The sequence below is a fragment of the Perca fluviatilis genome, chromosome 14, assembly GCF_010015445.1.
Source record: "Perca fluviatilis chromosome 14, GENO_Pfluv_1.0, whole genome shotgun sequence".
NCBI classification, from domain to species: domain Eukaryota; kingdom Metazoa; phylum Chordata; class Actinopteri; order Perciformes; family Percidae; genus Perca; species Perca fluviatilis.
This window is the reverse complement of record NC_053125.1, coordinates 16,050,644-16,067,405: the sequence shown is the minus strand read 5'-3', so window position 1 is coordinate 16,067,405 and position 16,762 is coordinate 16,050,644. Positions and strand designations below refer to the sequence as shown.

Here is a 16,762-nt window from a genome sequence, read left to right as displayed (position 1 = left end):
TCCCAGGCCCAAAAGCACTATATGGCAGCATGGACTTGTACAGTATTTATTGTGCTATCACTGTATGCATGCTCACTATCCTGCACGCTGAGGAACCTCTTGCTGTGCAGACTCAAAGCAACCCAATCATTCCAAACTTCAACCCATAACTTTGATTCCAGCTCCAGCTAAGGCGTGCTGCTGAGAAGTCCTCCCACCCCCCCATAGCAACTGACGGCTTTACTTGAGCAGCTACACAGGTATCAAATTGAGGGAGTGGTCCTCTGGAAAGTATGTGGGACAGACAGTGCAGCATCTCTTGGCCCTGGATTGAATTCTTCCGTCTCCCCACTGGGATGAGTGGGGGACGGATACTTGACTGTTCTGACAGTAGTGGAGTGACAGTGTGTGTGTGTGTGTGTGTGTGTGTGTGTGTGTTGTGTGTGTGGCCTCATTTTTTTGTATGGGCAGAAACTGTGTGAACTGCAGCACATACCACAAGAAAATGCCTGCCAACGTGCTGGTTTACACAGCAGCTCAGCCGCAGCTCTTTGTCACTGTCAGTGTCAGGGAGGGTGATTTACATGAGGAACTCAACACTTGAAGCAACAAAAGAAAGAGACCAGTTAGCTGTCAGTGCAGCACACCGGACCGGTAATTTCAAAGACAACACATGGCAGCGACGGCATGATGATGCTTGAGCCAGCTGCTTGTCTGGTTTCCTTGGAAGGCCGAGCGCACTTACCTGCCGAGCTGCAGGATTTCTGTGCGTCTGACCTTTATACACAAAACACTAAGTAACAGTGGATTTGAACATTTGCGCTTTAGTGACATTTTTTGTTCTAAAAAGGCTGTAAAGTTTCCTACAATTCCTTAGGCTCCAACATCTGTCTATTCACTTTCCCGTCTCACAGGCACTCGTCAAATACTTGGGAGAAGTGGGCTGTACCCACACACACACAAACATACAGACACTGTTGTGCTAAAGCAAAAGGGGGAGCCACAATGTTGACATCAATTCCAAATCTGCAAGGGGTTACTAATGCAACTTTCTGGAGCTCCTAAATCAACCAAATTTGTCTTTACTTTAAACAACTTGCTCTCCCGTGGTTTTAAATAAAAAAACAGCGATGTCAAAGCCGTCAAATATGTGATTTTCTCTCCTCAGGTGTTTTATGTAACAGAGGCAGGAGGCCGATGGCACCTTGAACTCTAGTTATGTTTGCTAAGATTGCGTCATGCATCTATGTCTGGCCTCTCACAGTGAGGGCTGAACAGGTGATTTGAAGTTGCCCAGCTCACCACTTTTGCTGACAGCTGTGTTGACACAAGCAGCTGATACACACCGTTTGAGAAAAATCTACATGGGGGATTCTTTAGGGGGAGTTAAGGCCATTTGCACATTTGCAGCATGAGATAAATCCAGTGCAGGAGAAGCTTGATGGAACAGGGGCAAAGCTGCTTAGTCATTAATTGTCAATCAGGTAAAAAATATGAATGTGTGTAGTGGATGACTACTCACTGAGCCTGTCCGGTGCAAATGTGCTTCCCTCTCACTACTTTATGGACATTTTTCTCCTCTTATGGAATCAATGCCTGATGTAATATTGCAGTGTCAGCAAAAAAAAAAAAAGAGCATGCAAAGTAAACAAGAGGGCAGGGTTTGTTTGAATTGGGAAAGAGACAACGACTGCACACAGATGGCCCACAAAGAGAAACCCAAAAAGTATGGAGGGCAACTGGGAGAAAATATCTAGCCTGACACCAGTATGATGTATGATAAGGACTGGTGGGGAGGAGGCGCGTTAACTCACTCACACTCACACTCTCACACTCTCTCTCTCTCTCTCTCTCTCTCTCTCTCTCTCCCATGACCTGCCTTAAAGTGTTTAAAAATGAACATCACCCAGCTTAAAATCTGAAATATATAGGGCAATGGGAGTGCACCCTCAACAGACACAAACTGTGTAAACTTGACTAATGGTTTTTAAACAATCCCTGCACATTACTCAATACACTGGGATGAAACATGTCCCGATCTGCAGTGCGCTTCTGCTGCTCAGCTATGCAGCCATTGCCACGTTTCTCCTCTCATGCAGAGCTTCATACAATATTGAGTGTGTGTATGCATGCATGCATGCATGCACGCACGGGAGCGTGCATGAGTGTCTGAGGGTCTTTGACTTACTTTTGCACTGCAGGTCCACCATGGCCTGGTACCACTCGTCCTGGTCCGCCTCGTTCTCCGCGGCGATGGCGAAACTCTCGGCCCGGGTGTACAGCACGATCATGTGCTTGTTCTTGGAGTCGGCCCGCTTGTTGATGTTGAAGCATGTCTCCAGCGCCACCGCTTTCTTCGGGACGGGGGCCTTGCCGCGGAATTTCTTTTCGCTCTCGTAGTACTCCAGGCGGGTCGGGCCACGCTCCGAAGCGGCGCGGAGCACGAAGTAGCGCCGGTGCATGGACTTCTGCTTGCGGAGGTAGCCGCTCTTCCGCACGTCCTCGCAGCTCTGGAGGTCGCACGCTTGGCTCTCCATGACGCGCGATATATTCTTTTATTTTCCACTAAAACAAACTCGTGTTGTATTTTTCTTGTAGTGTTTCTGCAAGTTTAGAGAGGTAAATCAAACGTCCCCTGGCTCCGCTCCCCTCTCTCTCTCTCCCACATCAACGCAGGCATGTGAGAGGGGAGGCAGGGGTCGGTTTACTGAATACTGAACCTGAACCGGGGGCTGGTTGGCGGCTGCAGCTATCGTTAGTTTTCCTCTTGTTTGGGTTGTTTTTCTGTTTTCCACACGGGCGAGCACATGCGGTACAGCTCGGCGCGGAGCTCCCCCACTACTCTCCACTACTACTACTATTACTAAGTACTGCTGCTAGCGTTTCCAAGCGCTGTCTGGGCGGTTTAATCCCATTTACTACACAGCACACAGCCTGTCCGGCTGGCTGCAGTCTGTTGTCTCTCTCTGTTCCCCCACCCCTGCCTGCCTTGCTCGGCTCCGGTCTTGTTGCTGCAGAGCAGCTACCGTGGATCAGGACTGTCAATCACCGCTGTGCTAGTACTCTGGAACGGCGGTGCGTTCACGGACCCTGCCCGAGCTCTGACAGCAGAGCTCCGACAACTGAGCTACCATCATTTCTTTCGTGCATTCCAGTGATCTCTATCCGGATTTAATAGTAGATAGAGATAGAGGTATAGTACATATTTATTTAGCGAAATGGGGAATTGTTACAACCAGAAAAAATGTTTTTTTTAACTAAAAACTGAACTAAAACTTAAAAACCAGGACCACACACTAATCACTCACACAGTTATAGTTCCTGGTAATTTGTATATGATGTATAGAGGTATGTAATATACATGAATGTATAGTACTATGTTCAGCTGAGTTACGTAATGAACAGGTAACTATAATACAGAAATCAACAGTAAGATACTGCATAATGATAACAAAAATAAACAAAAATGTACACGTAATAAACAATACTAAACATTACTGGAAGAAAAGACAAATAAGTGAATGTGGTAGAATGTATGCCAGTATTTTGTACTATAAAGGGGAAAAGTCAGGTTTAAATTCGTTTTAATTGGCTCTTTTTCTATTTGTATCAGTTTCTTGTGCTGCTATAACGTGCATTCTCCAACGTATTGCATTTTTATTGCATCTTCACTAAACATTGGAAGTTTATTCGACGGTCACCCAACCAACGTGCAATATTTCCCACAGCACGTGAAAGCAGCTACACTTCCACTGTGTTTGTGGAGTAAGATTTCAGTGTTGGCTCGACCACGAGTCCACCCTGTTCCATTTATTGTAAAAACTCCCCCTCTGTTAACTGTATTCGTATTAGATGAACTCAACTTTTAAAGCGACATGCAGATTTTGAAATAAATCAAATGCAGCGAGGTCGCTTAATAACATTTTAAATTTAGGTTAATAGGGAAACCATCAAATACAGTCGTTTTATAGTAACTGATTCCTAAATGCTGCACAAACAGCGGGTTAAGCTGCTGTAATTGAATAAATGAGGCATTTAAAAACGCCATATTTATGCCACTATGTTTGAGTACAATGATTTTGATCTGTTTCGACTGTCTGGCTGAGCAATGAAACCTCCAGCTCTCATTGGTGCAGGTCTGTTAGAAATGCCATCAATTGACATATTAATAATATGGCGGTTTTAGAGTTCTTTAAATTGACAATACATCTTTTTAAAAGGTTCTATTAATAGTCATTCTGAAAGCTATAAAATGTTTCTATCTTTGTGTGCTTATGCACTATGTATGTTGTTATGCAATTTGCATCCCAAAGTAACCTTGTGAATGAGGTCGGAGAAAAGTGGATATCAAGCGCCCCCTGCTGTTTGAAGAACTCATTAAAGCCTTAAAAAACTAGCTTCTCAAGTTCAAGAACTAATAATATACGTATTCTCAAAGTAATTTCATGCTTGTATTTTTGTTTATGAGAGGTTCGTTGAACTCAATATACACATATACATTAACCACTAAAAGAAACACCCAGAGCCAAACTGTCTTAAGAAGCAACAAACTGATTTTATGAACATGAATACTTGTCATTACAAAGACACATGAATCTCTCTTTTCTTTTTGGCAAAATGAGGGAAATGAACTTCACCTTCATGTCAAATGAAAAAAAAAAAAAATATCAAGCGAGAAACATTTTGGTCCAGAAAAATGAAAGCGATGAAGTTTTTATACACATTTAAGTTATTCTGAAATTGCTTTTACATTCAGTAGAATCTCCTTTTAGCCCTCAAAGCGCATGCAGCCTAGGAAGTGGAAAACATAGATTATCCTTCAAAGGATGACCTGAGAAAAAAAAAACAGTGACGAATGCAAACATGTTCCACACACCCATCACAGAGAAAAGCCCGTCTTATCTTTCAACGCTAATTCACATGCATCAGGAGGCTGTTAAGGCCGTTATAACCATCTGTAGAAAGAATCTTCTGATGCAGAGTCTCAACTGACTCTTCCTTTGGAAAACTGAAAGACTTCAATGGTTTTTAAACCAGGAGACCACGCTGATGAATTTATCAGTGGCCTGTTTTTTTTGCACTTTTAAGCAGGAGATGAAAGCAAAATAGCAGCAGCAGCGGCATGTGTGTTTATGTGTGTGTCATATACGTGTGTGTGTGTGTGTGTTTCTGCAAAAATCATAGAGGCGTCGTTTACTCGTGACTCCCACAGAGCCCTGAGGTGGCGTCCACTGGCACACAAACACCTTTTGACATAATGTCACGTGGTACAAACACAGCAGGCGATCAATCTCATACATCCACAAATTTCATCATTACATTCACACATTTTTTTTCCCCTCCACAAACACGTAAACACAGACAGAGAGGGGGAGATAGAGAGAGGAGAGGGAGGACGTCAAACCCTCCCTCAGAGGGTGAATACTCCAGAGGCATTGAAATGGCAGCGACTCCTCAAGTTCACTTCTCCCTCGGTTCCCAGAGATGTACGGGTTGGGTGAAGTAAGGAGAGGGGGGGATGTAAAGGGTTCTGAACGCGTCCCTCGACTGGGGTAAACATTCCCCTGAAAGAAAAGAGAGGCAGGGTGAGAATGAACAAAAGGACCTTACTACACTTCCTGTTAGTAGAAAGACAGAGCTTGCAAAAAAATACCAATTAGCCCGTCTTTTATCCCCCATGAAGTGCACTTGGTGCCACTTGTTTGCACGGCAGTGAACTCACCGTAAACGGGTTCACCGACATGGGCCGAGGGACTTTAGGCTGAGAGTCGGGCGCAGGGAAGGAGGCAAAACCTGAAACACACAGTAACATGACAGAAAAACATGTTCAATGGTGTGAAAACAGCAGCAGCGCTCTATACTGAGTGTGTGTGTGTGTGTGTGTGTGTGTGTGTGTGTGTGTGTGTGTGTGTGTGTGTGTGTGTGTGTGTGTGTGTGTGTGTGTGTGTGTGTGTGTGTGTGTGTGTGTGTGTGTTTTTTGTTACCTGTTTTACTATATTCGGTGGGGTCCAAAAACCGGGGACTACAGTATACTTGTGGGTTCAGCACAGACTCGTGGGGACCAAAATGCTGGACCCCACGAGGTTTAAAGGGCTGTTTGAGGGTTAAGAAGTGGTTTTAGGATTAGGGTTAGAATTAGGTTATGTTTGTGGTTTAGGTTGGTTAAGGGTTAAGGTTAGGCATTTAGTTGGGATGGTTAAGGGGTAGGTAAGGGGCTAGGGAATGCGCATTATGTCAATTATATGTCCCCACAAAGATAGTAATACAGACTTGTGTGTGTGTGTGTGTGTGTGTGTTGTGTGTGTGTGTGTGTGTGTGTGTGTGTGTGTGTGTGTGTGGTGTGGGGGTTTTAAAGTTTTTTGTGTTTTTTTTTTTTTTTTTTTTTTGTGTGGTTATTTCTTCAGCACAAACTGTATCGGAAAAGATGGTTTGTTGATGTATGGCATGAACCGAAATTAAAAATATATCATACACGTATAGTATAAATAGTGTAGAACCTTATTTGAAGAAAAAACTGGAACCAAAAGTTAAAAGATCTCTTAGCTATAGAAAGCAGGGTTAGGGGGTCTGCATGTGACGTAGATGAGCCTGAGGTCCATTTTATGCTTTCAAATGTATTATAACTAAAAGTATGATCATTATACAAATTCAAAACCTCAACTTAAGAAATTGAATATTACACAGACACAATGTTGGACACCACCTCGGCACACAAAATAAAATGATCCTAGAATAATCTAAAAAAGAAAATAAACCGTTACCATTGGCTTCCTGGTTGCTGGCTGATTCATGATGAAATGCACTCTGGGTGTTGGGTGCTGGGAAGGAGGCGGACGTAGGGAAAACGGAGGTGGGCGAGGTGACAAACGCACTGGAGTCACCTGGAGAGATGATATAGCCACACACGGCCAGATCAGATGCAGCTCAGTAGTCCATGTGAAAAAGATTGTTAGTTGGCTTTAAAGTAAAACCAATCACAGAGAGCCCTTGTCCTGTTAACTTCTGTGTTTTATATGGAATCTCAGAGGCAAAGTAATGAGCTATCCGACTGGTCAAATGATATTGGTGAATACGGGAAAATGGAGCTGCAAGAATAGAAGAGTTCTAATATCGAAGCTGTAGTTCACATAATAAAGTAGAATAATAACAAATTACGTGTGATTGCTGCGTATGTTATGTTATGTTGTATTATATGTTACCTATATCTTGTTCTTGTATTCTATCCTATTTATTATTTCATATATATTGTATCCTATTATTTCATGTATATTCTGTATGTGTGCTGTGTGTTTGATATTTTGCTGCTGTAACACTGCAATTTCCCATTTTTGGGATTGATAAAAATCTACAGTACAGGCCAAAAGTTTGGACACACTTTCTCATTCAATGCTTTTCCTTTTATTTTTTATGACTATTTACATTGTAGATTCTCACTGAAAGCATCAAAACTATGAATGAACACATATGGAATTATGTACTTAACAAAAAAGTGTGAAATAACTGAAAACATGTCTTATATTTTAGATTCTTCAAAGTAGCCACCCTTTGCTTTTTTTATTAATAAGGGAAAAAATTCCACTAATTAACCCTGACAGGGCACACCTGTGAAGTGAAAACCATTTCAGGTGACTACCTCATGAAGCTCATTGAGAGAACACCAAGGGTTTGCAGAGTTATCAAAAATGTTTTCAGTTATTTCACACTTTTTTGTTAAGTACATATATAATATAAAGAAAAAATAAAGAAACACATTGAATGAGAAGTTGTGTCCAAACTTTTGGCCTGTACTGTATCTATCTATCTATCTATCTATCTATCTATCTTGTTTTATTGTTTCTTTTGGAAAATCCTATTCTATAGTACTCTATCTATTGTATGCTTTCTATTTGTTAGTTTCTTAGTAATGGCTGAGTGTTTAGTCAGTGCAGAGCAGGTCAGCAGCACAAAAAGGCTACAACTAAACCAAAATGAAGAATAAAGTTTCCAATAAGAAATAATGAATATTTGCTTGGCTTTAAATTGAGTCTTTGAAGGAAATTAACAAATGCTCATGAACTCAGCACAGCTAACAAAACTCAAATGGAACTGTCTCAGAACTTTTACCCTCAGAAAGTTTTCTTTTCTTTTTCTGCCCAGGAAACGTCCAAGGAAATCATTACAACATGCATTGTTTGAATTTTAAAGGTCCAGTGTGTGGGAATTTCTCCCATCTAGCATTGAGATCGTATATCGCAATCAACTCTCTCGCACCACGCAGTTCAAAGTATGTATTACAGCTACGGTGGCCTTCACGCTTTTTTTCTGATGACGCCGCTCTCTTGCTCTTTTCAATATCCTTTTTCCTTTTTCTGGGCGAAGAAGAAGACTCCTGTTCCTGAAATTTGGATTTTGAATACGTGTGGTCCTCCATGTTTCCTTCTTCAAATTTGCCAGGGCCTGGAAGCTACGATACCCATTAGCAGCATTAGCCGCACCTGTGAGTTTACCATGTGACAGCGAAAACGCGAAAGGCGGAGCAGTATGTCCTGTATGTCCCTTACCGGCTAACGTATTTTAAGATGGCACACGAATATGGAGCGTCTAGTTCAGTTCAGTTCAGTTCAATTTTATTTATATAGCACGTTTAAAAACAACCTCAGTTGACCAAAGTGCTTAACATGCTCCAAAAGCAACGAAACAATAAACACAAACAAGGCACAATATACAACAGTAGAAAAAGAATAATGTCAATAATGTCAAGATATCAAAGCTCAACTTGAATTAAAAGCCAATGCGTAGTAATGGGTCTTAAGCAAGGACTTGAACGTTCCAATGGTCCGAGCTGTTCTTACATGAATGGGTAAACTATTCCAGAGGTTTGGAGCAGCCACTGAAAAGGCTCGGTCACCTTTGGTTTTTAACCTGGATCTGGGCACATCGAGGAGCATCTGATTGGACGACCTCAGTGCTCTGACAGGCGTGTGGACATGTAAGAGCTCTGATAAGTAAGACGGCGAGAACCCATTTAAGATCTTAAAAACAATTAATACAATTTTAAATTCAATCCTGAAACAAACAAAGGAAACCAGTGAGCGGAGCGCGACAAACCGGTGTGTAATATGGTCAGGTTTTTAGTCCCGGTAAAAGTTAAAAGTCGAGCCCGCGTTTGCGTTCTGAACTAACTGTAACCGACAAAGGGATGACTGATCCAATCCAACATACAGTGAGTTACAGTAGTCCAAACGGGACGTAATAAATGCATGTATGACTCTCTCAAAGTCTTTGCGTTGCAGGTAAGGCTTGACCTTAGCCAAAAGTCTCAACTGGAAGAAGTGGTTTAACAACAGAACTAATCTGTTTGTCAAATTTAAAAGCACTGTCAAAAATCACTCCCAGATTTCTGGTAAAAGGATGAATTTGGGAACCTAAAGTACCAAGAGCATCTACACAGGCACTGAAATGTTCAGCACGACCAAACACAACCACGCTCTTTATTGTCATTAAGACAGAGAAAATTCTGATCCAACCATATTTTGAGATCACACAAGCGTTTAACACGGCTGGATAGTGTCCTTCTCATTGTTTGTTACGGGCAAATAGATTTGTACATCATCTGCAAAACAATGGAAAGAAATGTTGTGTTTTTTAAAATGGACCCTAAGGGCAGCACGTACAAAGAAAATAGCATGGGTCCCAAAATGGAACCTTGGGGACCCCACAGGAAAGAGGGGCAGCAGATGAAGAGCAGTTACCAATGTGGACTGAAAAACTCCTATCTGTCAAGTAGGATTCAAACCATTTTAAGGCAATGCCCGTAATGCCAACACTTTGTTTGAGTCGGGATAAAAGAATAGAGTGGTTAACAGTGTCAAAGGCCGCAGTCAAGTCTAAAAGCACTAAAACAGCGGAGTTTCCTGAGTCGACCGCTAAGAGAAGGTCGTTGTAGACTCTTAGAAGGGCAGTTTCAGTACTGTGACGAGGCTTGAAACCAGACTGGAACTTTTCATGAATACTACCCCAGTTCATGCAAATGCAAATGTAAACTAAGAATACTTGGAATTGATGGTGGTTGTAAATATTCATGAAAAAGGACAAGTTTGTGAACGGCAACACAGATTTTGAACTAAACACGTTACACACTGGACCTTTAATCTTTTTTATTTTTGTGCTCTTCACACATTTATTCCTCAGAGGAATTATCCAATGTGTGTGTGTGTGTGTGTGTGTGTGTGTGTGTGTATGTGTTTATTAGGAAATACTATTTTAGAAGTATTAAAGTGTGTTTTATTCAGCTCCATAGCATTAAGGACATCTCTCTTTCCGGCTTTTTTGGAAAATAACTGCATCATTGTGTGCATGATTTTACCATGCCTTTTACCAAAACATTACACATAATTGGTCACAAATCAATAATCATAGTTCAAATTGAGAGTAAAAAGAGAGTAGGGCTGCAACCAATGATTATCTTAATAGTCAATTAATTTATCCATATTCTTTTCAATTAATCATTTGATCTATAAAAAGTTTTTTTTTTTAAATAGTGAAAAAACAGCAATGAAAATTCTGACAGCCCCAAGAAGAGGTCTTTCACTGTCCCACTTCTTTTGTCCAAACGAGATATTCAATTTAAAATAATATATAACACAGAAAAGCAGCAATGCTTCACATGTGAAAAGCTGAAACCAGCGAACATTTGCCATATTTTCTTGATCAAGCCAGTGAATTAACAAATCTTTTATCCAAATTATCGCCATTTAATTTACTGACGATTGACTCATCTTAAGCAAATAACTGCTTCAACTCTAAATAAAATATAAAACTTCATGCTTTTCCTTTAACCTCTAAACAGTTGATGAAAGGCTAACTCTTACTGTAAGATCCTTAGACTTTTTTTGGATAGAATAATCGATTTCTTAAGAAGAAGAAGAAGAAGAAGAAGAAGAAGAAGTCCTTAGAAGGACTCCTTCTACATAGGTGGTGGTGATGGCACAGTGGATATGACACATGCCTTTGATGTGGGAGATCTGGGTTCAATTCCCACTGCGATACATCAACCAATGTGTCCCTGAGCAAGACGCTTAACTCCTAGTTGCTCCAGTTACGGAGTAAACGCAACTGTGAGTCGCTTTGGATAAAAGCGTCAGCTAAATGACATGTAATGTAATGTAACATACAGAATATGGATTATGTAATTCTGGAAAGTAAAGTGAAGCCTTTCTCTGAAACACAACCTTTGGAGGATATATTCACCATATTCCTCATCATCTTTTCAAAACATGGTTAGAAGTCCTAAAGAAACAATGCGACGTAAAGAGGTGAGTAGCAGAGTTACGTCTGAAGGACCTTGAACGAGTGAATGAGTCTCACCTCCTGATGCGTTGCTGAAGGGGTTACTGGGGGAGAGCGCAATGGGCTGCTGGGAAGCAGAGCTGGAGATGGAACTGGAGCTGGAGCTGAATGGGTTGGGGAAATCTGAGACACAGGGTGGGGGGTTAGAAGAGACAGGGAGATAATTAACAGTGTGTGGGGTTGACAGGGTACATTCCTGTCTATTCAAGTCAACACTGCTCTGAGTCGCATTGATGTATCCTATTTAGAGGTGTTGTGCAGCTTTAAAGATGAAGCTGGAGCTGAATGTAAATACAGCGCAGGAGGGGTCAATGCAGTGCATGCTCGGTACCTACTTGCAAAAGTTTGGGAGCTGGAGACCGTATCGACACCGGGGGAACTGGGGAAAAGTAGAAAAATGGAGGATTGATCAGAATGTTACCTTTAAAAGGGCTCCACATGCAGGAAATGAAAGAAGAAGAAAAAATCAGTCACATCAAACAAAAGCTGATTTGACAAAACTGGTGGGGGTTTTTTTCTCTCTACCTGGCAGGAGTAGAGCTGGACGAGAGCCTGCTGCCGAAGATGGCGTTGTACTGCGGAGGGCCACCAGGTGGAACTGCAAACAAGCATTTCACACACACACACACACACACACCACGACTCGTCACCTCAGGGCTCTAACGAGCGCTAATTCGAGAGATCAAGTGCTACTATTATCTTGAAATGTGAGTAAAAACAAATCGCACAAAAAGCTCCAACAGTTGATCGTAAGCATTTAAGTCATCAGATGAACAAAAGCTTCACAAATCCTCTGAATAGAATATTTGTGTTCACCCTTGATATGAATCAAAGTGAAAGGGGAGAGAGAAAATCAATAACCTCCTTACACTGCCAGGCAAGGGAGGCTGTGATGAAGGTGGAAAACAACAAAGCGTAATGTAGGAAGCTGGAGGGCTCCTCACATGAATCCTGTGCAATTGAACCGCCGCCTTGGTTATTAGACAAATGCAGCAGATTTTAAAAACGTACACGGTCCTTTAAAATCAGATCTGTGCACGATCTGGAGCAAACACAATGAGCGTAATTCAGCTGCCAAAAGCCTTGGCGTTTGGAGTAAGGGTGTTACGCAGCTTGCCGTGACCATCTGCATCACGTGCACACTAACTCTCCCTCGGCATCACTATCTATACATTACCTAGTTGTGGAAGAACTACTCTGGTCCTTTACTGCAGTGAAAGTGCCAGTACAACTATGTAAAAACACTTACGCACACACTTAAAGCTAAAGTACATAAGAATTAACAGCAAAATGTGCTTAAAAATACAGAGAAAAATGGACCCTGGAAAAGAAGAAAAAAACAGCTTTTGCTACAGAAATAGGTATTGATTTATTTGGACTTTTCTCTAATCTCTGCTTTTTTGTGTATATTTGAATATTGTGAAATATATTCACTTTTTTGGGAGTCAAACCATCTCGGAAGATTAAGATTGGGGTTCTGGCCCCAACTGGACACTGCTTTTACATAGGGGGTAAAAAGGCAAAAAGGCTGAAGCCGCAGCTTAAATCTTTTAACACTGTGTTGTATTTTATAAGCTGAACATGCGTTTTCATATCTCAAATCTTAAAAGTAACTAAGCAACTATACTATATTACCTGTCAAATAAATGTAGGGTGGCACTGTACTGGAGTAGAAGTATAAAGCTTCTGCCTCTATTAGCTGAATATCCAACAAATCAACATACAGATATAAAAGAAACTTAAGATGAACATTACAAGCATTCAAGCACTCAAAATGTTTCCTACCTGCGACCGTTGATGTGTCACAGAAGACACTGTCCAGATGTGATACGGCAGCGTATCTGTCCTGGGCGTTGGAGCTGCCGACAGGCTGTGTCGTCTGGCTGGCACTTCCAGGCTGCTGCTGGGACAGAGACTGGGGCAGAGGCTGCTGCTGCTGCTGCTGCTGCTGCTGAGCATGGTTCAAACCTCCAAAGTCCACGCTGAGAGACTTGGGGAAGGCCCTGAAGGGCCCCGAAGTCCCCGAGGCCGATACTGTGCGACCTTGAGAGCGAGACAACCAGACTGAGCTTCAGTGCAAAGACAGAGGATGAGAGCTGGTGCAAGTCCTCTGCAATTCACAATTTGGATTTTTTAAAACCACAACTTATTCTACAGGTTATTATAAAGTATAATTGAGCCTAGGGCTGAGAAAAAACTTAGCCTTAACCTTCGTTATGCCATGAAGAGGTAAAATAATATAATTATATCAAGTGACTTTACATGACTTTTTATTGCCTCTGTTTTCAAGGCAACACGGACGACAAGTCCTTAAAGGTGCAGTAGGTAAGACTTATAAAACTAACTTTTTGTCATATTTGCTGAAATTGACCCTATGTTGCAGTAGAACTACATGAAGCAGGTCATTGAAAAAAAAAAAATCCAGCTCCTCTGGCACCACCTACAGCCTGTAGTGCGATTTTGCAAAAAGCCACAGCTCCCTGTTCAGATGCACCAATCAGGGCCAGAGGGGGGTGTCTAACTGCGTGTCAATCACACGCATTAATTCTCCCTTGTGGGGGGAGGGGCTTAGGAAACCGTTTTGGGCTTTAGCACAAAGGGGGGAAGAACTGAGGAGTTGTTGATGTTCAAATGTTTTGGATAAGTCCTGGATCTTCGCAATCCTACCTACAGCACCTTTAAAGCAACACTAAAGAACTTTTCCCGCTTCGGTCCCCCTACAGGTTGGAAGAGGAATTGTCCATTACATTTTGCAAGTTTGCCAGATCGGGTAGCGATCTGTAATTCGAATGAACTGGACAAATCCTCTTCCAACCTGTAAGGGGACCGAAGCAGGAAAAGTTTTTTCGTGTTGCTTTAAAGTACGTAAAAATGTAAAATCTACAATTCCATGACATCTGCAAACTCCATCTCCTAAAGAGGATTATTTGATACGGTCGAAAAGTACTTAACAACTACTAAATGGACCTTGAGGTGAGATTGTTTTGTCCAAGGACTGACACTAATTAAGGAATACTATTTAAATTGTTTATCATGCTAAATCCAGATCAATTCATGGACATGAATCGGATAATATGGTAGCACACGTTATATACCAACGTAGAAATGATATTATTATTCATATGGACCAATATGACGAAAAGAGTCATGAAGCAAAGCAATTGTTCTCATGCTATTTTACCATGGCCATGAGGCTTGTCAAATGCAGGATTAGCATGTGCTGTAATCACAGTTAAGCATTGACAACAAAAAACAGAAAGGCACAGCAGCGAGCCAACAATTTCTGGGATAGTTTTCAAAGCACCGACGACAGAATACAATTGTTAGACGTTAACAAAGGCAGGAAATTAACGTCTTTGCAGGTAGCAAGCTTTCTACAAACATTAGTCACAAAGCATGCTGGGATCAGCCCAAAAAATGCTAGCATGAGGATACAAATGAAAATGTATTATTATTATTTTTTTTTTTTTTTATCCAGCTTGTCTTCCTCTGTCAGCGGAGGAGTCAGTGACAGAAACCAGACCAGACTTGATTTAGATTTTATGAAGATATAAAGCAAGTCAAGCTGCATGTTTTTGGGATGTGATCATATACTACTGTAGGGCTCAAGATGGGGCCTATCTGTGCAAACATACCTTAACTTCCTGGAATACTTGTTTGGCATGAGAGTGTGTATCGTGGGATTACAGCTGTGTCCTACATAGTCTTTAAATGCTCCAACGCCAACGTGGTGCGAAATATCAGCCGCCTTCTGCTGACGGGAGCAGCAGCAGCCACGGCCTAAAAATAGCATTACTTTAAACTTGTTCCTTTTCCTCCGAGGGAACATTGCGTGTGTGTGTGTGTGTGTGTGTGTGTGTGTCTCCTTGACCCTCCACATCTGGCTTTGTAGTAGGAAACCTGACTGATGAAGTCAAATATCGACCGCAATTCCAGCATGTGACACTGGCCAGCCGTGACTTGGGCTGCTGAATTTAAAGTGCTGCTTCTTCTCTCAAAGTGTGATTTTAAAATGAAGCTAAATTCACATGCATGTCGAGGCGTGGCATTCCAGCGTGGCCTACAGACTGGCCATTTATTAGGAACGATACAGCAAGGAAGAGCTTATTGATCTCAGCCATTCAGCACACATTCAAACGCATCGGTTGGTGCTGCGTCTTACCGTAAGACGCAGCACCAACCGAGGTAAGACTCTTACCTAAAGTGAAGTGGTTTTTGAAAGAGCTACTGGCTACGTTGTCGGGAAAGAGAGGAGAGTGAGACAAGACAGACAGAAGACAGAAAAAAGAGAGAGGGATAAGTTAAGGGAGGAGTGGAGAAAGAGAGTTTGTCACTGACGTTGTATGAAACTGTTGTCGTCCCTGCTGTCACTCTTGGCCAGCTGAGCAGCCTGTTGAATATTGCTATTCATGAAAAGCAATCCAGTGTGCTAAGATGATGACATGGAGCCGTTTTAAACCCACACGATATGGTAAAATGAAAACTATGACTGCAGGCTGAGTCTCTCTTTGTCCTTCCCAAAGAGGCATTAAGTCAGCCAGAATCGGTGAAAACATTCTGCATGTTCTGGACAACACGATGACACTATGCACTGGCAGACTTTATAGCTAGACACCCACAGAATAGAATATACTGTAGTTTCTATTTATAGTAGCAATCCATGTAATATTCATTATACAACATTAAGGTGGATGACAACAGGTACACTCTTTCCTGTAGTTTTTTTTGTTGGTCCTTTTCCTTTGTACTATATTACATATCTATTGATTTATGTGGAATTTGGATGTGTGAGCTTGACTGAGATCAAGATGGAATCGAAAACAAGGGGTTCATTGGGGGGGACACACCTGAGGGCCGCGGGAGGGCGGGGAAGGAGGGGACGTGGCTCTGAGCTCCCAGCGCCGACGACATAGAGCCTGGCCGCTGTCTCTCTATCCCGCACAGGGAGGGATCTACATCAGAGAGAGAGACAACAGATAAAAGAAAAGGACAAATGGGTGAAGGGATCGATCACATTCGGTCCAAAAATGTCAACTCCCGTGATGAAGATCAACCTCCAACCTTTCAGAGAGGGGTCTCTGAAGCTTTGGGAGCGCGATGGCCGAGCGGTGAACACGTCCGTCCGCATGTCGGCGGGCGAGATCGCAGGAGCTCGATCCCATGACGGCAGCTGGGACTGAGACTGGCGGACAAGAGGTGGGGAGACAGAAGCAGATGGGAGGTAGAGAGAAAGACACAAAGGCAGAAGAAGTGAGTCTCTTTCATGCTTTCTCAATAATTCATAAGCAGCGGCTTTGATGTCCAGGCTACCTGTCGAGGCTACCTAGCCCTCTCACTGTCCGACCCATCAGTCTCTGTCTCTCTGCCACAGTGTGGGAGCAAATTCAGGTCGTTTCCTCCCTTTCTATCCTCTTTATCTTTTTAAAAGTCTTGAGACTCTCTTAATCCATTACAC

At 42.2% G+C, this 16,762-nt stretch overlaps 2 protein-coding genes across 2 annotated transcripts in view; both read right to left on the bottom strand.

The window, feature by feature from the left end:
• si:ch73-335l21.1 (insulin receptor substrate 1-B) overlaps nt 1-3,023 on the bottom strand; it is a 45,218-nt gene extending 42,195 nt beyond the window's left edge. Inside the window, 1 exon segment of the mRNA XM_039822505.1 lies at nt 2,168-3,023. Coding sequence (XP_039678439.1) covers nt 2,168-2,516 — 349 coding nt within the window. The 5' untranslated portion in view covers nt 2,517-3,023.
• A 2,149-nt stretch (nt 3,024-5,172) lies between these two features.
• Nucleotides 5,173-16,762, bottom strand: part of agfg2 (ArfGAP with FG repeats 2) — a 15,657-nt gene continuing 4,067 nt past the window's right edge. The window contains exons 5-15 of the mRNA XM_039821847.1: nt 16,369-16,489; nt 16,155-16,259; nt 15,506-15,538; nt 13,093-13,350; nt 11,833-11,905; nt 11,643-11,686; nt 11,326-11,430; nt 6,741-6,860; nt 5,702-5,772; nt 5,444-5,543; nt 5,173-5,210 (exon numbers count right to left, since the gene is read on the bottom strand). Of these exons, the coding sequence (XP_039677781.1) occupies nt 5,173-5,210; nt 5,444-5,543; nt 5,702-5,772; nt 6,741-6,860; nt 11,326-11,430; nt 11,643-11,686; nt 11,833-11,905; nt 13,093-13,350; nt 15,506-15,538; nt 16,155-16,259; nt 16,369-16,489 (1,068 nt within the window). The remainder of the gene's footprint in view (nt 5,211-5,443; nt 5,544-5,701; nt 5,773-6,740; nt 6,861-11,325; nt 11,431-11,642; nt 11,687-11,832; nt 11,906-13,092; nt 13,351-15,505; nt 15,539-16,154; nt 16,260-16,368; nt 16,490-16,762) is intronic.